General features: G+C 33.9%; 4 protein-coding genes across 9 annotated transcripts; 1 reads left to right on the plus strand and 3 right to left on the minus strand.

Moving 5' to 3' along the window:
• Positions 1-477: 477 nt before the first annotated feature.
• Positions 478-2,614, minus strand: LOC110688465 (phosducin-like protein 3). Its single transcript, XM_021865218.1, has 4 exons — positions 2,373-2,614; positions 2,131-2,274; positions 1,294-1,499; positions 478-1,080 (listed from the first exon to the last, which is right to left on the minus strand). The coding sequence occupies exons 1-4, from the start codon at positions 2,612-2,614 to the stop codon at positions 917-919; spliced, it is 756 nt and encodes a 251-aa protein (XP_021720910.1). The 3' UTR covers positions 478-916.
• Positions 2,615-5,597: 2,983 nt separating this feature from the next.
• LOC110688466 (histone H2B) lies at positions 5,598-6,322 on the minus strand. The gene has a single exon (XM_021865219.1). It carries the CDS (start codon positions 6,214-6,216, stop codon positions 5,770-5,772), a length of 447 nt encoding a protein of 148 aa, XP_021720911.1. The 5' UTR covers positions 6,217-6,322; the 3' UTR covers positions 5,598-5,769.
• Positions 6,323-9,616: 3,294 nt separating this feature from the next.
• LOC110688467 (actin-depolymerizing factor 2) lies at positions 9,617-12,696 on the minus strand. Its single transcript, XM_021865220.1, has 3 exons — positions 12,454-12,696; positions 10,221-10,486; positions 9,617-10,136 (listed from the first exon to the last, which is right to left on the minus strand). Exons 1-3 carry the CDS (start codon positions 12,454-12,456, stop codon positions 9,986-9,988), a joined length of 420 nt encoding a protein of 139 aa, XP_021720912.1. The 5' UTR covers positions 12,457-12,696; the 3' UTR covers positions 9,617-9,985.
• A 2,525-nt stretch (positions 12,697-15,221) lies between these two features.
• LOC110688468 (glycine-rich RNA-binding protein 4, mitochondrial-like) lies at positions 15,222-18,666 on the plus strand. 6 transcript variants are annotated; one of them, XM_021865222.1, is made up of 5 exons: positions 15,237-16,469; positions 17,326-17,464; positions 17,746-17,814; positions 17,919-18,025; positions 18,105-18,666. In XM_021865222.1, the coding sequence occupies exons 2-5, from the start codon at positions 17,371-17,373 to the stop codon at positions 18,150-18,152; spliced, it is 318 nt and encodes a 105-aa protein (XP_021720914.1). In that variant the 5' UTR covers positions 15,237-16,469; positions 17,326-17,370; the 3' UTR covers positions 18,153-18,666. The 6 variants fall into 6 exon arrangements, 5 of the variants coding, with proteins under 5 accessions (XP_021720914.1, XP_021720915.1, XP_021720917.1 ...); XM_021865223.1 differs by having other exon boundaries at positions 15,237-16,380; XM_021865225.1 differs by having other exon boundaries at positions 15,237-16,259.
• The last annotated feature ends 3,907 nt before the right edge of the window (positions 18,667-22,573 follow it).

Genomic DNA, 22,573 nt, shown 5'->3' on the forward strand with positions numbered 1-22,573 from the left:
AAGAAGAACAACAACTAAACCAAGTTATGAATCGCATATATTAAACAATGAACCTATGTTTATAAGTCTGACTTCAGAGTGACTACTCTGATTAGGAGATATATGACTTTATCAATCCCTTCAGGATACAAAAAAACATTAATTTAAATCTTCAGGCGATGGAAGCTCTTACCTTTAAAGTGGACCCTTGCCAAGTCCTCCAATCTCCGTAGACATTTTGTAATTTAACTTTGGATGATTAGCTTGAATTCTGCCCAACTAACCCTGCAGTGACATGTCCATAACAATTGGCCTATTTACACTTTACAGCATGTAACCTCAGGAGCAGCAGCTTCTTCCAATAGAACTTTAACTTCATCAAATGTGGCTCAAACTCACAAATCACAGCAACAGATAAGACTAGGAGACATGTATAGAAGCAAAGTAAAGAAAAGGAAATCAAAGATTAACAAGGAGAAGGACATAAAGGGTATATCGTGATCAAACTTAGCCCAAGATATAATTTATGTAACACCTCAGGTAAAGCATATACAAGAGGAGAAGAGAGAAACATAATTCAATGAAATAAAATAAACGCCAAAAAGTTTATACAAGTACTATAAGAGATAAGAAGAACCAGTGCAATTTTTGTGAAAAAAAATACAGCACAAAACAATCTACATAAGTAGGCTGGATTACAATATGTAAGCAAAGTGATGTTGAGCTGCTCTAAAATCTAACACATAAAGCATTTTTTCACATAGTTTCAATTTTGGGAATCTGCTGGAACCGTCATAACTCAAATAGAGTACTTCATTCCCATAATCAAAGACCCTCAGTCCAAATTCAAAAAAAAAAAAAAAAAAAAAAAAAAAAAAAACACCTTAAAAAGAAGAGTCCAAATTCAAAAACTTCGCTAATTTAGACCCTAGACCAGTTAATCACTTGAAGCACCATCATCCTCTGCATTTTCACGCTCTGCAACAAACTTTTCAATGAGCCTCTTACTCTCCCCGTCGAGAACAGATCTCCTGGATGAATCACTGCTAGACTGACCATCATTAAGCACGGGATCCGAATGACAGAGAACAAGTGCGACACCTAAAGTACAAAAATAGAAATCAGTCATAAACAATAAAAACAGAAATCTGCCTTTCATTAACATAGACCACTTGCCAGTTGCCATTTAATTGTTGCTGCTCATAAGAAAATAACCAAGCATTCAATATTTCTACAGCCACCTTTCAAAAACTAACAACATAGTGCCATTAAAGCAAAAACATCAACAAAAAGAATTCATAAAGAAGAGTATACCTTCAGGTGTGCATCGCCTTCCAAAATTGCTCAATCCCACATAGTTTGCTTTGACAGCACCATTATTGTATACCAACAGTGTGGGTAAATTACAATCAGGATAGTTAGGAATACAATCCGTAGATATTATCTTGACAAACTTTGTTGCTGGATATCTCCTTGCTAGCTCTTCCAAACATCCCATTAACATCTCACATGCTGCAAAGCTGCCAGTGTAATGAAATTTGAAACTCAGATATACGACACAAAACCGAATTCATAATATTAGCAACCAGCTATCTATACTATATATTAAAAGGCGTTCCTAAACAAGTTTAGGTGCCACATGGTGCTCTCCTCATAGTTTTTCACAACCGTAAGCTTAAATTCTAACATGTTAGCCACTAATCTATTACCATATTACTTGCCATTCAATCAAAATTAAATATTAATAAGGATTTCTATCATGGAAATACTGCATTAACTCGGGGCATCGCCTGGGCCTAAAAACTACTTGAACAATTATAACACGACATGCTACTGATGTCTGATAAGACTATGCATTGGCCAATTATGCAGAATTGTTAGTAAATATGTCCAGAACAGCACCAAAAACAAGCCTTTCTTTGCAAGTGGCACCGTCAATTTGGATACATCAATCATAACTTCATGATTAGAGCAAAACAGTGACTTAATGATATACATGATATTCATATAGGCCATAAGCTATCATTCAATCAATCAATTAATCATTCAAATGCTATCAAAGGATATTATATGAACATCACTTCAAAGTGCACAATTTAATCTTCAAGCAATGTCATACAGCAAAAAAGCATTCCTTTATTAAAAACTCACCCTTCTTTATAGAGAATAACAACAACCCAAATTTCCGGGGAAGCTTGAGAAACCTCTCGGATAAAATCCGACCCAGAAATTCGAATAATCGATCCGAATTTTGCAACTTTAGCAGCTTCCCTGATCTCAGATAACCTCTTCTTCCTACAATTGAAAATTCCCACCATTGCATTAATAAACAGTAATAAATCAAAAGTAAAACCCTAAAAATTGAAATCGAAATCGAAATTGAAGTAAGAAACCTGTATTCTTCAAGGAATCGATCATCGTCGAGATCATCCTCGAGATCTTCGAGCTCATCATGGGTTTTTGAATCGATCCATGATTTGTCTTTAGGTTTAGAATCCTCGTCTTCCGCCGGAACAAATGGAGGCGGTTTGAACGCCGGCGGTTTTTCAGGGAGGTTTCCGAGCTTCCGCTGGATGTCGTCCCACTGTGTAGAAGTTCCTTCAACGTCCTTGTACACGAAATGGTAATCCGCCATTTTTACTTTGTCACCGACCTTAATTCAGATCCCTTGATCTCTTATCCTTGAATCTGCTTCAGAAAACCTATGGGATGGTTTATGCTTGAGTCACTACTCTCTTTTTCTGTGTCAGTTTTGTTCCAAATTTCTTTTTGTGAGATGTGGTTGAAGATATAATGAATAAAAAATTAGATTAAGGCTTAAAGGGGTTTTGTGAGCATTATAAATGAATTTTAATCTAGATTAAATCATCGTCAAAAAAAAAAAAAAATACAAACCTCTTTTTATTAGAAATCTAAATGAGTGTTTTTTTTTTTTTTTTTTTTTTTTTGAAACACAAGGTAAATCGGACATTTTATTACTTCAAATCAAGTTCTGTCAAATTAGTAATATTTTGGAGAATGGGTAGAGCTGTCAAAAACTGACCCGATCTGAAATGCCGACCCGAACCCAATTATTAACCGACCTGTTTGAACCCAGAAAAATGTTGACCCGAACCCGATATGACCCGAAATATGCATCATGTTGAGCAACACTTCACAAACATGGATGGAGTGGTAATTCAAAACATGGATGGAGCAACACCATGCCCCCGGTGTATCGTGTCGTACTTCTTACTACATTCAAAATTTTCAACAAAAAAAGGCTTTCCAAACTCCTTTGTCTTCAGACCAACAAATGAAACCATATCAGAAGCAAACCTCTGCCATTATAAACTCTTTTGCAGAATTTACATATAAAAAAAAAATTTAAAAACTTGGTACTTGAAGTTTCTTTCTTCAAGTTCTTTGAATTCATCCCACAACTCAAGCATCAACAATTGTACCGATAATAAATCCTGGCAGCTCTTCCGTTAATCTGTTAGAAAAGCAAAGTTCACTTCCCTCCTTGTAACCATCTTGCTCTAGCCTATTTCGGTTGTTGTTAGCTGATCCTGCTCTGATATTATCTGTTTCTTCTGTTCTTTCTATATTCATCAAGCCCATTGTCAAAACTCAGGACTCGCCAAAATGTTGTTAGATCCAACTTTTCTACATAACCAAAGTGGAACTTTGGCTTTTTCCCAGGTTCCCAACCTTCATTCTCCCTTAAACAATTACAACAGCAACTCTACCATCAAAAGCATGATGTCTAGAATTCAAATGTCCTACTGTATAAAATAGTAGTATCAGAATCAAGCAACCAGTTAGTGGAATTCCACACTCAAGTACACTACCACGCAATCTTTGATATCCAATTTCAAAACCAAAGGTGCATGTTTGAACAAGCATCGCCGGATCACCCATATCCTTCACAATGACAGCTTCAAGGTTAAAAATGAATGGTGTAGAAGCTTTGTAAATTCTTGAAATAAGAAGGCACTTAAGAACCCCAAAAGGCCAAAACTAATTCATGACCTTTCAGACTTTCGCGCATAAGCACAAAATCCTACCAGAAAGCCCCTATGAAGAAAAATGTATTGCTTTGTGCTGGAAAATGAACTTTCCTCTCACACTGTAAATGTCCATTATACATCTAATTCCCCAAGTTTTCAAAATAAAGAACTTATATATGCCATAACTATTTTTCAGAAAACATTAAAATGCATATCAACCATCCGACTAAACACTGATAGTAGCTCAGCATCCATCTACTGCCCTCCCTCTATCCCACTTCCATCATAACTAAGAAATTTCAACTAACTTCAAGCAAGCGATTTCTCACTTGCAACCTTTACAATTCCCAAAATAATCCTCCAATCCAACCTACGTCATTTCTCCAAGGATAATTCTCATTTATTTTTTCTTCCTCAAGTAGATACTCTTCAGCCCTTGCCTGTATTCCCATTATTCATATAAAAGTGGTTTGGTTCAGGATCACAGAACTCCTATAATGATTCTACTGTTACACTCCATTGTTTCTTCCTGCATGACACTCGATGATATATCCCCTAAGGTCTCACCTTATTACCAACACTTGTTTTAGGCTTATTCACCCGTTAAGGTTGGATAAACCAATTCATCATAACCCGAAAATTAAGCTAAGGTTGAGGAAGGGCTGAAGTCTAGCTTTCTTTTTCCCATGACAACATCAATGCCTATATCAGAATCCTAAATTTATCATTTGAGTGCATCAGTCACACACTTAAACTGATTCACTCATACCCCATGAAAGATTGAAGGGAATAACATATAATGAAGATCACAGGGTAGATATATACCAAGAAATCAAAGTTTAAACCTCCATTTAAACAATGACAGCAACCAGCTAACGACTCTAATTGCCCACTAAACCCCACTGTTGAGTACAGTCCGCCTTAGTGTTACTAGCAGTGAATGCATTCACATAACACATCCTTATACAGAGTAACAAATAGCAAGAGAAACTGAACAAAAAGATTAGCCAAAGAGCTAGAATCAGCCACTGAGCATTATCATGAACTTTCAGAGTGTAACGAAGCACAAATTAACCAATAAGCTGAATGACTAGGTTCTGAGCATTCACCATATGCAAACAACAATCTAAGATTTCCCAACTATTCAAAACTGTACTAAGCTTAAATTACAGGGGATAACACACAAACAATTTTGTCAAAAAAGATGAGTAACTAGTCAATATCAACAAAACAACACATTTAGAAGACCATCATCATCAACAATCGGAGTATTGACATAAACTTCTAAAAAAATCAGAATTTCAAATTATTTTTAAAGTTCAGCGCTTATCAACAGTTCCAAATACATTCAAAGAGCTGCAGAAATTAATTTGAATTTCATTCATATACATATAACAGTTAAGGTTCAAAAGAAAAACATGGTTATCAACACAGAATATATAACACTTCAAACTTAAATTCGTAAAAAATTATCACCAGAAAAATTCACCAATTTAACAGATAAAATACTTAACAAGGGAATTGCAGAATAATCTCAAAACAATTTCAGACAATTCAAATAAAAAGTACGGAGTAATGCTTGAAATTTAAACACAAACAACAACAAAAAAACAAATAACACACAGATTTCACAAAAGCATTTCCATTAATTTGTAAGAGTAGATACATCATAACCAAGTCTATTCAAAAGACATAATACCACCATAATCCAGTTCCACATTTAACCAAATTTCAACAACCAAACCCTAATTCCTACCCTACCAACCCAAAATCAACAAAAACACCATTAAACCCTAATTTAAGAGCTGGTAAACTTAGTAACAGCCTTGGTACCCTCAGAAACAGCATGCTTAGCCAATTCACCAGGAAGAACAAGCCTGACAGCAGTCTGAATCTCCCGAGAAGTAATCGTCGGCTTCTTGTTGTAACGAGCGAGTCTAGCAGATTCCTGAGCAAGCTTCTCGAAGATATCATTGATGAAACTGTTCATGATACTCATTGCCTTACTGGAAATTCCGATGTCAGGGTGAACCTGCTTGAGAACCTTGAAGATGTAGATCTTGTAGGTTTCGACGCTCTTCTTGTGACGCTTCTTCTTCTTATCTCCGGCGGCTGCTCCGGCCTCCTTCGGGAGCTTTTTCCCGGCTTTTGGCTTCTTCTCCGCCGGAGCTTTCTCGGCGGCGGCGGCCTTCTTCTCCTCTGCGGGCTTCTTCTCGGCTGGTTTCTTCTCTGCTTTGGGCGCCATTGATGAGATGAGAGAGAAAACTTGGGAGTTTTTTTGGGGGTTCGAAGTTTTGATTTGTAATTTAGAGAGAGAAGGAGAGGTATTTGCGGTGAGATAAAGAAATTGTTTGAGATCTGTATTTATAGGGAATAAAGGTTTGATCTTATTGGAGGATGAGGGAAGGCACGGATCGCTGATGTGGCTTTTGTAAATGCTTTGATTTTGTTTTGTTGTGATTATTGATCTAACGGATGAAATTAAAAGGAAGTTAAGAAGAAGATGCTGTGCGTGTTCAGAAGTTTGAAGGACGTGGCGATGTTTTGATTAGTTATCTAGGTTTCCTTTGGATTGATGACATGGCTTTGGGCTCTTAATTTTAATTTGCTTGAAAGTTAAGCGGGAAGGATGTGGCGCCCCATTATTTAATTGATTTTGGATTAAATTTTTTGAACTTAAACCCTTCAAATTGATTTGCACCATTTTTTATAAGTACTCCACTAGTTTTTAGGCTTGTAACATAATAACGTATGTTTATATTTTTTAACATAAAGGGTTTAAAATAAGTACTCCATATCAAATTTACAATGACATACAAACTTAGACATTGATTAAATTTAACTGGTTCAAAACATCATAAATAATTTTAACTTAACTACACCAGCTATATAAAAAGCTTAAAGACGAATTTAGCATATCAACTAAAAGAAAATCAAAAGAATGTGAAAAACCCATCCTCCAACCTAGCCTTGACGATTTGAATAGTGGAATTCCAAAGGAGAATGATCTTCTCCACTGTCTCAACTACCTTCTCTTCATTGAAACCGTTGTCTTCAACCCCACTTCATTTCGGAACTTCCATTAACAAAGCTTCAAATCTTTTGAAGGTTGAAGAAAAAGAAATTTTAATTTAATTTCTAGGAATTTAGGAGAAAGAGAGATGAGAAGAGGGAAGATTTTAGTAGTGAGCATAGGATAGAGAATTGGGTATGAAGATATAAAATTTTTGGAAAAACCCAAATTACTATAAAATTGTGTGGTTTTGGAGTGGATCAGTTAGAGGTAGATGAATCCTGCGATCAGACTAGAAAGATACATACAAAATTGATATTGAAGCCCTAATCTTCCATTCCTTGTTTTAGTTGATAGATATTGACTTCTAACACTATTTACCTATTGACATTCATAAAATCGCTTTTGTTTGTTTTAATTTACTTATTGATGATTAGATATATTAATTGTTAAACTTAAGTGCGAACAAACATATAGAAATACAATTTTTTTAAAATAAATACCAACAAAAAAAAAATGAATGAAGTATTATTTTTTAATGAATTGGCAACAGGTTAATCAACTCATTTAATGATAGGAAATCATAATGGTTTCAATTCATATATTAGGAACTAGTAGCAACATGTTTTAGTTTTGATTTTAAGGAAAAAAGTTACATGTGTTTTAGTTTTGAAACTTATTTTCCGTAAGCATTCAACTAAAACATTGTAAACGAAAGTAATATTTTTAATGAATTGGCAACAACGCCAACAAGTTATTCTACTCAATTAATGATACGAAATCACAATGGTTTTAATTCATATACCAGGAACCGGTTGCAACATGTTTTAGTTTTGATTGTATGGAAAAAGTTACAACATGTGTGTCGGTTTTGAAACTTTTAATAGGACAGTATGCGATGTTTATTTTCCTTAAGCATTCAACTAAAAACATTGTTTTATATGAGTTGCTTTAATTATAGGTGTATTCAAATTTTTTGAACTAATGAGACAATGTTAAATTATAATATTACATTTTTATACTTGAATAAGTTTAAAGTAATAACAAGGAAAAATGGAAAGATTGTTGTTTTATTTTGGATAAAACAACAGGCCTTATATTAAAACAAAATCTCTCACAAGAGAGGTCAATGTTTGATAATAGAGTTCATACTCCCATGCACTAGTAGATGACTAACATCTTTTATATACATATGAGTGTACCTAATGATAATTTTTTTTTAGTTAAACGAGCATAAAATACCCTTTGGCATATATAACTTAATTTAGTAGACGACAATTCCATCTCCATATTTTCTTCTCCGTATATTGATTGAAGGATGAATCAATAATTACAATCACTTGATACTCAAATAGCATGCATAGATAGAATGCGAGCAAATTCCATCTCACCGATGAGATAGTGAGAAGACCTTATAGTTTAAGGGGGAATTACAAGTTTCATCATGATAATTAAAAAAATTGTTCATCTATTAACATTTTCGTAAATAAATCAATTATTTTATATCGAATGTGGGTTCTATTTAAGAATGTGCAAAAAAAATCGTAACCGTTAACCGCTATAACCGACTCAATTTATAGGTTAATTAACTGTACCGTTAAAAATAAACGGTTAGATTGACCGAACCGTTAAATATAGCGGTTAATTGTTATGGTTACACTTTTGAGTAAACGGTTAACCAAATAAAAATATATGTTTTTATATATTTTTTTTAGGAAAAGTGAAGTATAATTAAGTAAGTTAACCCTAAAATAATCTTTATGGATTTGTAATCAACTTATTGGAGCTTATTCTTGTTTATATCAAAATTTGTATTAGAGTTGAAACTCTTGGATGGGCAACGAAAGTATTGATTATAATTATTTATTGGTTAGCGGTTAACCGGTAACCACACTACTAAGAAATGGTTAACCGTTCCTTAACAGTACGGTTACGGTTCCATTTTTTTAAGTAACCGGTCTAACGGTTAACCGTATTATTAAGGCTTAACGGTTAACCTAATGTGAACAACCCTAGTTCTATTAATGTTGATCATTTGCGAAAATTTCATGCCAATTGAGATATTTTGTTGATTTATTTACAGATATGCCGCTAGATAAATGTTTTTTTTGTTTATTATCATGTTGATAGAGTTTTAGATTGGAAAGGAAAGAAAAAAAGAAGAGTTGAAAGGCATAAAACGGTGACGTTTACATGGACTAGGCTAGCAAGAATAGATTGCATACCCAGTTTGATCCATGGAAGTACCAATAGTCTGTCTTAGCAGTAAGGACTAATTTCTTAACCCAAAACCTTCTGCCATTAACCATTGTTACAGAGTAAATGTTTAGCTCGACCTCACCAGGGAAAATAATTTCTTAACCCAAAACCTTCTGCCATTAACCATTCAAATGTTTATGGAATAGCTACATTTGGAGAAATCTGAGGATTCTTGCAAAGTTACAAGGACTAATATTGAAGATAAATACCCCACAGCCAACACCGACCGAAAGACACATAATAATCATTCACCCAGATAAACACCAGTTTACATCACTGCCTGGCATCACTGCAACCTCTCCCAAGAATTCATGGAGGTTAAAAAAGGACATAAAATGCAGTTTGGCGTGATAAAAAGATGAGACAATGAGTATCCAAAGTAACATGAGATCTAAGCTCATCGTTCATTGAAGAATAACCATGACACCAAGAACTACAGCCAAATTCAGTAACCTTCATTTCAAATGACAGCGCAAAATGTGCTGCACACCCCCACAAATTATACATACTAAGCATATTGAACCACACTATACCAGAAATCATTCGACAAATTGAATTATCACCAACAATATAAATGTGAATGTCACCTATATAGGCACAAGATCTCAAGGTCAAACTTGGGACAACTTAATATATAACATCCAGCATCCACCATCAACAAACTATTAACGTCACTTCCTTTTCAAGTTAAAAAGAGTGCGCATGGAAAAAAAAAAGCATCTGCATAACTAGCCTGTTGAACTTAGCGAGCTCGGCTATTGAAAACATCAAGGCCCATCTCAGTGGGATCAGTTGCCTGCAGCTCCACCTGAATGCCATCCAACTCTCTCTTGAATCTATCCTTTGAACTTGCATAAATCATCTTGCTCCTCACCCTTGCTGTGTCAGGAGACCTGCATTGGACACAGAGAGAAGTCTCAAAATATGTTTGCCAAGCCTAAGGTGAAATAGAAAGCAGATTCTAGCAGCTATATTACCATGCAATAAAAAAGATCTTGCTTTTCTGGCAATTCTCCTCTGTTACGAAATCAAAATCATACACAGCATAGCGGCATTCATCAGCAGGAAGAGCCGCACTGAATTCTTCATAGCTTTCAGTTGGCTCTCCCACCTTCTCAACAATTACTTCCTTTTGCTTCTCCTCGATCTTAAAAACAATGAAACGGTGACTGCGCTTTGCTTTCAGCTCCAAAAACCTCAGCTTGCAATCATCGTGCACAGCCATTCCAGAAGCTGCATTGGCCTATCAGTTGTTCAAAGTTCAATAATTATGCCAACTTTACAGATGTCAATCTAAAATTAACCAGGCTGCAGTAAATATCAGCTTAACTGCCCTGTAAGACAAGTGTAGATGTCCATATATACACAGATAGTTGCTAACATGAGCCATACAATGTCTTGTAGATAATCCAATGGGGTAATACATCAACACCATAGATAGTCAAATATAAATTTATTGTCTTACATTAGGTCCTTAAACTCTCAGGTCCCAATAACTCCTAAAATGTACACAGCCAAATCCTATAGGAGCAGTAACATCAACTAAGACTACAGCAAACATCATAGACAAACATACGTTCATTATCCTGTCTATACCATTATTCCCTGCAATATAAGTGTTCCCATACCTCCTGTGTATACAATTATACAAATTATAAATTCATAATGTTGGTTCCATGATTTTACCAAATTTGATAAGTTATCTGGAGTGATTCAAGGATTCAGGGTATAGATCAGTTTCAGTCTTTCAGATGCATTTTTAAATGTGGGGCACAAACATCTAGCAGTGAACCAATAACCAAATTACAACAAGACATAGTTTGACTTGTTTGTTTAGAACAATACTAGGAACTATATTAATTGCTAAGCACATACCCTGGCCAAGTAATGTCTTAACTACTTTCCCCATTCTCCACGCCCTATACCCCCTACCTACATCAGACATCGGCCCACAAAGCCCTTAGTCTCTCTGCTTAGATCCCAATGTCTTTTCTCTTGCCTGATGCCTGCCCCTCTCATTATACCATCTATCTCACAGCCTAGCATTGGAAGAGCCTAACCAAATTTCCAATTCCAACAATAAGTCCCCCCTTTCTAAAAAAAACTTGGTCCTACACTCCTACCCATACCCTCAATAAGAATTAAGCCCAATTTGGCCACAGTAGTACCTAGTCTAGGCCCTCCATGACTAGAGACAGTGCCACATGGATCAGATTTAACCACATGTAGGACCCTGCTCTTGGAATGGCCCTGTTTGTTTTGATGGCTATGGTTGTCGTAGGACCAAGATCGCGGATTTGGGAAAAAGGAGTGTGAGCTGCAGGTGCACTTATGTTGTGCTGTGATATACTGTGATTTGATGATGGTGGGATCACATAAGTATCAATTTTTTTTGTTTTAAAAAATAAATATAAATAAAGCATCTCTACTTTTTAAAATGTTTGAATCACATTCATCCCCCTGTGTAACATGCACGCAGCGAAATAGGGGAAGCACCAAATGGAAGGAGTAAAGTAGAAGGTGAAAATGGAATGAAGAAAGAATAACTTCCAAAACGAATATATACAAGTGCGATCGAAGTATCCAATGCCTAATTTCGATTCTTCGTGACACCACTAACAGAACCAAACCAGCTCCTTAGATTCAACTCAAACCCTAATTGATCATTCCTCAACTCCAACTCACACACACAATTTGATCTTAAAATTGGCGAAAAAACAATCAACTTCATAAGTTAATCTTATCTTAAGCAACAACTATAGCAGCATGCAACAACTTTATGCTAAATCATTAAAAAAAAAGCAAGAAAATAAAGCAACATGCATAAACTACAAGCTAAATCATTGAAATTAGGCATCATCATAAATCATTTTTCAATCAATTAACAAGGCAATAATTACATGATCCACCAAGCTCAAACAAACCATATCGAAAAAGAAAGAAAAAAAAAATGAAAATTACAGGAATAATCCAGCTTCAAAATATACTTCAATAACACAAAATCAAATACCAGAAAACAAATCCATCATACAAACAGCAAGAATTCCAATACATCATAAGCTTAATTGTAGAAAACAGAACCAAACGCAGATCCAAAAGCATAAAAAATACTAAAAAATCGATGCAAAATTAAACTAATAATTCAATTACAGATCAAAAATAAAACCTAAAAACTCGAAATTAACAAAGGAAGATGATTGATGAAGTTACCATGGTGATGATTGGATGAAGAACTGAAGAAGAAAAAGAGGAGAGAGAAAATGAGGGAGAAGAAGACTGCGTAGAAGTGAAGTCGGAGACGAAGAGAAGGTAGATAGTCTTTTCTCTTTTTATAATTTTTTTTTTATTTTTATTTAATTTGATTTATTGGGTTGGAATATATTTTGATGGGGTCGGAAAATAAAGGAGGTTTTTATGGAGGTAGCGAAGGAATCGGTGACCCTCTTTGGGCTTGTGGAGTTGTGAGGGGTGGCAGAAATATCAATGATGATTTCATATGCGTGACAACGGTGAGATTGGGGAAAAGTCGGTTCTGCCAATTAGGTGTTGCCACGTATGTGTTTTTTTGTGTTTAAAGTCGTTTTTGCCCTTTGCTTTTGAGGTTTTAAAGTTCATCTTTAACTTTGATTTTGAATTCAATTGGAAATGGAATTGGGATGTCCTTGATATGGATTTAAAATTGATTTGGAAGTTGGATCAATGAATGGAATTTTATGAATGGTGTGAGGAAGTACTTGAGTAAAAGTGTTTATATTCCCTTCGTTTCAAAATAATTGCGAGATTGGATCATTTAAATGATAATTAAAATCGTACATTAACAAACATATCAATCATACTAATAAGGTAAAACTAAGTCTTTGTTAGGATAAAAGGAGTGGTAACTTTGACTCAAATATTAGAATGCAACCCCCAAGTTTTGTTCTTTTTTTCCACTAATTTCATCCCATCAATTAGAAAAACTTTACAATAGTCAAAAAGGCAATAAATATATGAATTTATGCTACTAAACCCTCAAGCCCATTTTAGGAGTTATCATGTTTCAAGTCACAAGCATTTTAACTTATATGAATATGACATGCTAGTGACACTATTGTCGTTCCTAGTGATACATGTGTGATTGATCAAGTTTATTTATGCCATTCTATGCGATACACGACTTTAAGCTAGAATTGTCTATAACAGATCAAGGTTAAAGCCACGTGGTAAAGCATGCACTCAATATATTTATCGTTGTAATTATACTTCATATTAATAATACCAAACATGCATATTATTAACACATATGACATGTGATAGTTCAAATCATAATGAGAGGTGAAATTCTGAAATTTTGGAATGTTTCAAGAACCAGTGTAAATTTTAGTTAGATTAGTTGGAACTTGAAATAAACATATATGAATTTATAATAGAGCGACAAAACTAATTTAGATTGGCATAATCAATCAATCTGTCGAATTGTTAACACATGTTCACACCAACGACCAATAAGATTAAAGAGTATAATTGGTAAATAAAGATCCTAATTTATTTCCCATTTATCATACTTATAACTTAAATCCATGACATTTGTTAGTGCATAGGTTGTCATTATCCAACTAACCAATAATAATCTACTAATTTGCCATGCATGTTAATGATGCACTTGGCATATGACAACATAACATTGTATTTAAACACACACACACATACTTGAAATATGGAGTAATAGTTGTTAAAAATTCAAAAGATAGTTGCAAAATACAAGTACATCCTTAAACAAGTAAAAGACGTGGTACAATTTAATACCAATTTATTCATGATTTGAATTGATTTTCTTTTAGTGTTTCATGATAATACTCCATTTGCCCCCTTTTACAGTGCCCATTAGGACTTTTACGTTTGTCAATACAACACTTTGACCACAAATATCGTTAATTGCTTATTAGTACAAAATTTAACAATTGAATATTAATAATCTATTCATCGAGACGAATTAAATAAGACCCAACATGACTATGTTATGTCTTATATATTAAGAGTAATTTAGAAAATTCTCTCACATTATAAATAGTGTCAAGATTCCAAATGGAAACTATAAAAAGGGGCGGAGGGAGTATTATATTTTTATAAATATATTAATTAAGGTCCAAATCCATTTAGATTAGTTCGATTTGGATTTTGGACCTTTGAACAACCTTATGAATGATTGCATTAGTAAAATCACATTTATGAATTGAAAATAGAGTTGATCATGTTAGGGTGGCCTGGTTTTGGGCATAATTTTTCAACCCGCCCAACTTTTTTTAATTTTTTTTATTCATATTATTATTATCCTACAAGGCTTGGACATGCATTTATAAGTTTTTTAGTTATTATGAATTTTTTTGACCGGCCTGAAATCCTATTAGACTTGATCTAATTTTACAGGTTTTGAGCAAGTATTTTTCGGGCTGAGCATGACCTAGTCCGCCATGTCCGGCACAACCAAACGGGCAAAACTTTTACCCTTGACTTGACCTGGGCCTGTCTTCGATCATTTTTTTTCCAAAAAAAAAAAAAAATGAAGGAGAAGAGCAGTTTATTTGTAAAGAGGTTTTATTTTAAAAAAGCTCCTGTATTCACCTTCTCTCCATCGACTTGAAGTTGCTCTCCACATTTTTTTTTATTTGTAGAAATAGTTATGTTATTATTATTTTTATTCCATTTCTCCTATTACTCACTGATCATGTTTTAATGTTCTTAAAAATTGCCGGAAAAAGGCGAATATGTATATTATTGTTTATTTTTTCTTGGGTGTTTGAAAGCATCATCAATTAGGTGATATCTATTAATTTTGTCAAGTAATTTGAATATTCATTCTGCATGATTATGTGATTATGCCCTTTAATTAGACCTGATCAAGTATGGCCTCGCCCGGAATTTGCCCGGGTTTGGGCAAGGAAAAATAGACCCGAAAAATTGTGGATGGGTTTGGCCAGTAGGTCTGGCCCGGCCCGAAAAATATGGGGTATACAGATTAATTGATTAAATCATTTAAATGAAAAATAAACCCTAACAGCCTAACTCGTTCATTTCTTTCCTTCCTCCACACTAGCCGTCACTCCGTCTTCCTTACTCTCCTTCTCAAGTTTTCATTTCTTTCATTTCTCCTTCTCAATCTTCCACACAACGCTGCGTCTCTCTCTCCCCTCCATTGGTGCCTACTCTGAGTTCTCCATTGAAGCGCCTTCTGAGCTCTCTCTCCTCCATTTAAGCGGCTTCTGAGGTAAACATCGAATATTCATTTCATATTCTAGGGTTTAATTTCAGAATATCGTTAATTTGATTGCCGGCAATTACTCAATTTAGGCTTCTTTCGCTTTGGTACCTATTATTACTGCTGCTGTGATGAGGTGCAATGTTGTTTGGCAGAGGATAAGTTTGTAGCTTGGAAAAGGAGGTTGATGAACGGTTTGCTTCCTGAAGTTTGGAAGATGGTTCTTTAGAAATTTTGGTGTTACATTTAGAAAGAAAGAAACCTACAGAAAAATGAGTGTAAAGCTTGCTGTCGTCAAGATCTCAAGCTCCTTTGCTTATGGCTTCAGTCAAGTCTTAAGTTTTTTGTGGCACTTAACTTTTCTTAACCAAATCAATGAATGTTCTATTGTTGAGATGTCAAATTCAGTTACTTTATATGTAACAAGGCTAGGAAGTAGGAAATGTGGAAAAACATAAGGTTACTTTCAAGGGGATAAAGCTTGAGGATATTGTGAGTTTAGTAAGATGTACGCCTTCACTTACGCTTCTAATCCAAATCTAAACAAGTATATTGTCTTTTCCCTTCAATACAACTTTTTATAATGCATCTTAAATTAATTTTATAACAAACCATTATATTACAAAAAATAATTAAAATTGATGACTTTAGACAAGCAGTCCCGAAATGGCCCTGTAGGCCCGACTGGGATGGGTTTGGGCAGCAATATTCTGGCCCGATTCCCGGCCCGGCCCGACAATTTGGGCAGAAAAAATCAGCAGCCCGGCCGACGTTTGATCAGGTCTACCTTCAATTCAACTTGTTTATTCAAGCAGTCATCTTGTTAGTATTGCTGGGATGTGGATGGTAAAGATTCATTGAATTTGGATGGAATTCGAAGAGGAAACAAAGCTTTCAATGAGGTTCTTGCTTTTCTATGTGCGTGCTAGTCTATTATACTTGGCATTTTAGTTCAATGCTCGAAGCTCAAGACTTCCATCACCTCTTTACCGTAATACTTCATATCGACTACTTTGTAAACACTAATCTCTTTTCTAGTGTAGTTTTCAACCTTTTGAGGGTCTATGAAGTAATATAGAACAGATTCTGCTAGTAGTATCGATATTTCCCAAGATAGAGGTCATAGGATACATTATCCTTTTGAGTGTCTGTGAGCAAGTTATTTGGATTGGTTAAAATTCATTCTTGGATTCTTGTTTGTCTAAATTTGTTGGTGATGGCACTTGGGTTTTGTTCAGGCTAGCTGAGAAGTTGCCATAGTAATTAATGAGATAGTGCCCCCCCCTCCCCCCCCTCTCGGATTTTACTTGTTTGGCTAAGGTTTTGTCTCAAATTTTTTTTGAGTTTGCTACACTACATGTTTTTCCAGTCAGTCTGTTGAAACTCTGTTTAAACATATCAGATTGCTCTGTTTAAATTTTGTCCGTCTCAACATTTCAACTTCTGTGTTCTGTAATCATTCTTGTAATTGCAGTAGGAGCTACTGAACACCGGGATTTTGACAATCATATACCTCATATAATCATAGATTGTTGGTTGGGGCTGATGCTTTATACCTTGACCTATAGTTGGATCCTCATAAATTTGATGATCTGTAATGGCTAATGAGTTTCCTGTAGCTTTACATGAAATTTACCTACCCTCTCTAGATGTTAAAGAATGGTAACTAGTGATTGAAAACTAGATGGTAGTGAGATTTGAAGAAAAAAGAGCTCAAAAAAGAGCTATTTTAGCTCTAAAGAAGTCAAAGCTATAGAATAGATCTGCATTTCATGCTCCACCATAAAGGTTGATTTTGAGTTCAATTTGCAAGACAATAATGTTTGTTTTTTTCATTCATTTGGCAGTGAATTGAAGCATGCTCTGATTCTCTCCAGTACCTAAGCATAATAATGTTGACCAGAATGCTGTGTTGTGAACGTATAGCCTACCCTTCTGCAATGCTTCAGCTGGTTCGTAATGCCTGTACAAATTTGTTTGTTGGAGGTGATTCTCCCCCTTATGCTTCTTCATCTATTGGTCCTTTATTCCCACCTCTCTTTTTTGAATCCAAGTCAACTAATTATTAAAAATCCAATCATTCTTTATTACTCAAATCTTCTTCAACAACAACCAATCCTTATGTGAATAGTTGTTACCTGCGTGTATGGCTCCAGTAGTGCGTATATCATGCGTAGGTTGCTTTTAATTCAATTACACTTTTTTATTCTCATGGAAAATTGTTGTTGACTTAACAGGTTTCAATCGTGTTCTTCCTCTGTGATTAGGGCTTTCTTATGATACGAATGAAACTGTATTACAAGATGCTTTCAAGCAGCATGGTGAAATTATTGAAGGTAATATTATAGTACGAAATACTATTGTTGAAGTTGATAGTATGGAACTATCTTTCTTCTCTACTTGTTATATTATTGCTGATTGATGATTCTGTGTTTTCTAGTCAGAGTTATTTGTCACCATGTCACTGGAAAATCAAGAGGATTTGGATTTGTGAAGTGTACTTCTGAAGATGGTGCTGCATCAGCTCTTAAGGAAATGGATGGTCAGGTTAGTGTCCAATGGCTCACATCATTTTGCATATCTAGCAACTGAAGATCATGAACCTGTCATTCCTGCTGCCAAACAGGTATTGGATGGGAGGAATATCCGTGTTCATCAGGCTCACAAGCAATGATCATGATTTTCTTCAATATATGTAGCTGAATCATTGTTGCCTGTGCAAATGAGTATATATTGAGCTCTGCTCTATCGATGAAATTTTCCATGGAAATATCTGAAACTTTGGAAGCAGCCCTGTGAGTCCATTTGTTGATCTCAAGCCCTTGAAAAAGCAAGATCATGCAATTACTTCTCCTTGGATTAGTAATGTAGCTGCAGCAAGTAGTTTTGTTTTTTTCTTTGTTGTGATGATAAGCTGTCGGATCATGGGACAAAGGGAGCAAGGGTAAAAGATCCTTGGTGTTCTCAATCTCCTTTCAGCAGGGATAAAATTGTGAAAGATGTTGATCTTCCCATTTGAATATTTGATAACTGTGATAATTATTTTTATTTTCCTGAAGTTGTAACTTTTGTAAAATTTTGTTCATGCATAAAGGCAGTTGTTATTGATACTTGATACATTGACATTTTCCGATTACATCTATTTGTGTATTTTGATCAATGGAGCGGGCAGATGCCTATTCTAGTAATTCTACTCCAGTTACTCCTTTCATAGCTGAAATGCTGGAATACAATAGACTTGACAAGAAACATTGTGCTATACTGCTACTTAGGGCCATAGGCAGCTTTTCTGCTCATCTGGGCCATGCTAAACCTTGATTCTACATCTTAAAGCACAATGACTTTGGGCTGGGAATATATTAATGGCCTGTTTGGAAATAAGTAATTCATTTCAAATGATGAATTTGGCCCAAATCCTTTGTTTGGGAATCCAAAGAATTTGAAATTTAATTTGGGTCAATTCCAACCTACATACTAAACCTCTTTACATCCTGGATTTGTAAATAACTTAATTTACCCTGTCATTTCAAATTCCACATTCACCAATTCACCTGCTTCCCCAATTCTCTCTCTCCTAGGGCTTGGTCTCTCCTCCATTGAAGCAGCTATGGTGGTTTCGCTCCTCCATTGTAGCATACTCTGACATCTCCATTTAAGCGGATTTGGAGCTTTCTCTTGTCCATTAGTATACTCTGAATTCTCCATGTAATTGTCTTTGAAGCTTTCCCTCCTTCATTGCAGCATAGCTTAGAATCTCCATTAAAGTGGCTTTGGAGCTTTCTCTCCTCCATTGTAGCGTACTCTGAATTCTTTATTGAAGCAACTTTCTCACCAATTCATCATCTCGTCAATTTCAATCCCGACCATGATCATCTCACCGAAAGCAACTCACTCTGAAGTTGCTACAAATTCAGGATCTTGTATCAATTTGGTTAATTTTTTAGTTTATGGGATGACTTAATTTATAACGTTTTTATTAAGCTACTACATTTACAATTCTGAAATTAAAATTCTAGTTTTATCCAAACAATGTAAATTTGAAATGATGGATTTATAAATCTAAATTTTTCCCAAACAGAAACTTTGGAATTGAATGTTTGTATTTGAAATTCCAGATTTGAAATCAAGCATTTGAAATTAAATCCTTGTATCCAAACACTACCTTAGAGAATTTGAAATTAATAAAATAAAAAATAAAAATTGGGTGTAGAGAAAACACAAAAGGTAAAGATGTAAATGAGATTTCATATTAGGTATTGGTTATCACCTTTGAAAACTTTAATCATTTCAATTAGTTGGCATTCACTTAAATGAATTAAATTTTTTCATCATTATAATTAATCTACTCATGATAAATATTTCGTATGCAAATTAATTGTAAATTTGTACCACGTGCATACGTTTTGACAAATATAAAGTATAATTAGTGCATAATTTATTTATTTTTATGGAATTATCACACTCATGGTTATAAACAAATAGTCTTGAGTTGGATTATGCCTAATAGCCTTTTACTTCATTCACAAAATTGATGGACAATAGGTTGGTGTATAATTTTGATCTTTAATTAATAATCTTTTAGATAATTATAATTCTATCCACAAAACAATCTTCTTGTGTTGTTTGTATGTTTTGATCTCTAGGCAAAACTTTACACTAGATCACTTATTGATAAGTATTGTAAAAGTTTATGGTTTATTTGAATTTACACATTCAAATGATTCATCGAGATCCACTTTATGTTTTCTTCAACCATTTATTGATGGTTATGTATTCTTTTTATTATTAGGCAGGTACATTTTAGTTTTTCTAACTAAGATCTTTGGTACATGATATGATAGTTTTTGGAGAACAATCTTGCGAAAGACAAGCATATTGGAATCCATCCACTAATACGAGTATCTACTTAGAGGGTAATTAAAAAAGGGCTATTATCTTCAGCACAAATCTATTAAATTAATTAAAAATTGTTGAACATGAAATATCAAGTGCAATGGATTGGCTTGCAAATTACAGAATAGACGTGAATTCACAACTAGTTCCTTCTGAGGTGATTTTTTATAATCATTGTGTTACTTTATTAAAAAAGAAATTCGTAGGCGTGATTGCAGCAAGAAATGTGTTAGCATTTGCAACACAAGTTCCTAACAGTTATTTTGTTTTGCAGTTTGCCGCTCTCTTTCACCAAGGAAAAACAAATTAAAACATATGATTGAAACATACATTTGGATTAGAATGGACCTTGAAATGGTGAGTTCTTTCATTTTATCTAATGTAGTAAATTTATATCACTTGAACTTATCGGACCTATTCGATCAGTTTGACTTATTGAATCTAGATTGACCTAATTTGAATTTATTAGATCAGCTAAAAGGGACTAGACCTAATTGGAAGAGTGTAACTAAGAGAATAAACTTTTTAGAACTTAACATAACATATTGGATGTGATTATAATTACCTTATCTATGACGACTTAAAACTTATATTTGCAAAGTGTAAAGAACACACCATTGGATGCTGTGAAGCTTGATTGAAACATACTACCTCCGTTTTTTTTCAGATAACACATTTTGACTTTAACACTATTCACACACTTCCCTTTTACAGTGTTTTGTGTTTTATATATAATGAAAAATATAGTCATGTGGGATCTTGTTAGATTCGTCACGATATATATTTTCAAAATATCAACTTTTCATAAGTTTTGCTTATCGATAATTAAAGATATTAATGGTTGAATTTATGCATTGGCAAACGTGAGTAAGGAAACGTGTCAACTAAAAAAAACGGAAGAAGTATAAAATTTGGGTGAAAATATACTAGAATACATGATTGGATTGGGATTGGCTCTTAGCCATTATACGTATTAACTGCAAAAAGCTTGTGTTACAAACAAATAAATTAAAGTTTACAAAGTAATACTTACTTTTTCAAGAAAAGTAAGCTTTGATAAGTTCACATAAGAGTTAATAATTCAAATAAAATAACTTTATGAGTAAATAATTCAATCAAGTACGCATTATGATAGAGGGTAATACAATTGAAAAAAGTTTAGGTAAGTTGATTAGTCCAAATAAGATAAAGATAAATTCAGATAATATAAGTAAAAATCAGGTAAATTAAATGATTCATATGTTTATATCTTTTTATTGCTCCCTCCGTTTTTTTAAATGCATCACTTGATACTTTGCATTATTCGCATGTTACCTTTGACTAAATTTTGTTACAATGTCTACTTTCATAATATAATTTTTTACTAAAATCTAATTAGAGATATTGATGATTCAAAGTTGTGTTTCGACAGATATAAAAACTCAAGTTATACATTTTGAAAAAAGGGAGAATTTGAAACTTACAAACGAGTGACATACTAGTTGTATTAGGCCCTGTTCTATTCACTTTAATTTCAATTTAGTAAAAATTAATTTTAGTTACTTAAAAAAAAAAGTTAGTTTTGGCAGTAAAAATAAGTTTAGTTAAGTAAATATCATTTGTAATAAGTAAGACTCTGTTCACTTTACCTTAAACCTGTTAATTTTTTTTAATGAATTAAAATTATTTTTGTTGAACTTACATTATTTTTATTGAACTGAAATTAATTATACTAGTCTGATTTATTTTTTTTACTTGATTCTTTATTATATTTCTTTCTTTGAATTATTGATTTTTACTGAATCAAAATTATTTGTATAAAACTAAAATTGTTTTTACTAAATATTTTTTTTAAGGTGAAAGAATAGGGCCTAACTCTAAAATAAATTTAATCAGTTTAAACAATTAACAAGGTGAAGATTAAAGAACAAGGGCTTAGTACGGAATTTTAACATATACGGTAAATATATACTTCCTCCGTTCTTTTTTTATCGCATCACTTACTACTTTAGGAAGTTTACTTATTATTGCATCATTTCTTTTTTAGGATAAAAAATATCTATGTTCACACTGCAAATACCCAACATACCCTTACTTTTTCACACTTACTTTTTATTTTATCTTACATTATATGGACAATTTTGTATTTTTACGTTTCTCTCTCTTACTTTTTTCTACTACCAAATTTTGCCTTCAAAAACCCTATGATGCAATAAAAAAAAA

This window comes from Chenopodium quinoa, unplaced genomic scaffold (genome assembly GCF_001683475.1).
Source record: "Chenopodium quinoa cultivar QQ74 unplaced genomic scaffold, ASM168347v1, whole genome shotgun sequence".
NCBI lineage: Eukaryota > Viridiplantae > Streptophyta > Magnoliopsida > Caryophyllales > Amaranthaceae > Chenopodium > Chenopodium quinoa.

Excerpts from the sequence above, each read along its gene's own strand:
- LOC110688465 (XM_021865218.1), bottom strand. The coding sequence starts at position 2,614 with ATGGCGGATTACCATTTCGTGTACAAGGACGTTGAAGGAACTTCTACA. Across the intron at positions 2,275-2,372 it reads CGATTCCTTGAAGAATACAG|GAAGAAGAGGTTATCTGAGA; the intron begins GTTTCTTACTTC and ends TTTCAATTGTAG. Across the intron at positions 1,500-2,130 it reads GTTATTCTCTATAAAGAAGG|CTTTGCAGCATGTGAGATGT; the intron begins GTGAGTTTTTAA and ends TTACACTGGCAG.
- LOC110688466 (XM_021865219.1), bottom strand. The coding sequence starts at position 6,216 with ATGGCGCCCAAAGCAGAGAAGAAACCAGCCGAGAAGAAGCCCGCAGAG.
- LOC110688467 (XM_021865220.1), bottom strand. Across the intron at positions 10,137-10,220 it reads AAGATCTTTTTTATTGCATG|GTCTCCTGACACAGCAAGGG; the intron begins GTAATATAGCTG and ends TGTCCAATGCAG.
- LOC110688468 (XM_021865222.1), top strand. The coding sequence starts at position 17,371 with ATGTTGACCAGAATGCTGTGTTGTGAACGTATAGCCTACCCTTCTGCA. Across the intron at positions 17,465-17,745 it reads TACAAATTTGTTTGTTGGAG|GGCTTTCTTATGATACGAAT; the intron begins GTGATTCTCCCC and ends CTCTGTGATTAG. Across the intron at positions 18,026-18,104 it reads TTAAGGAAATGGATGGTCAG|GTATTGGATGGGAGGAATAT; the intron begins GTTAGTGTCCAA and ends GCTGCCAAACAG.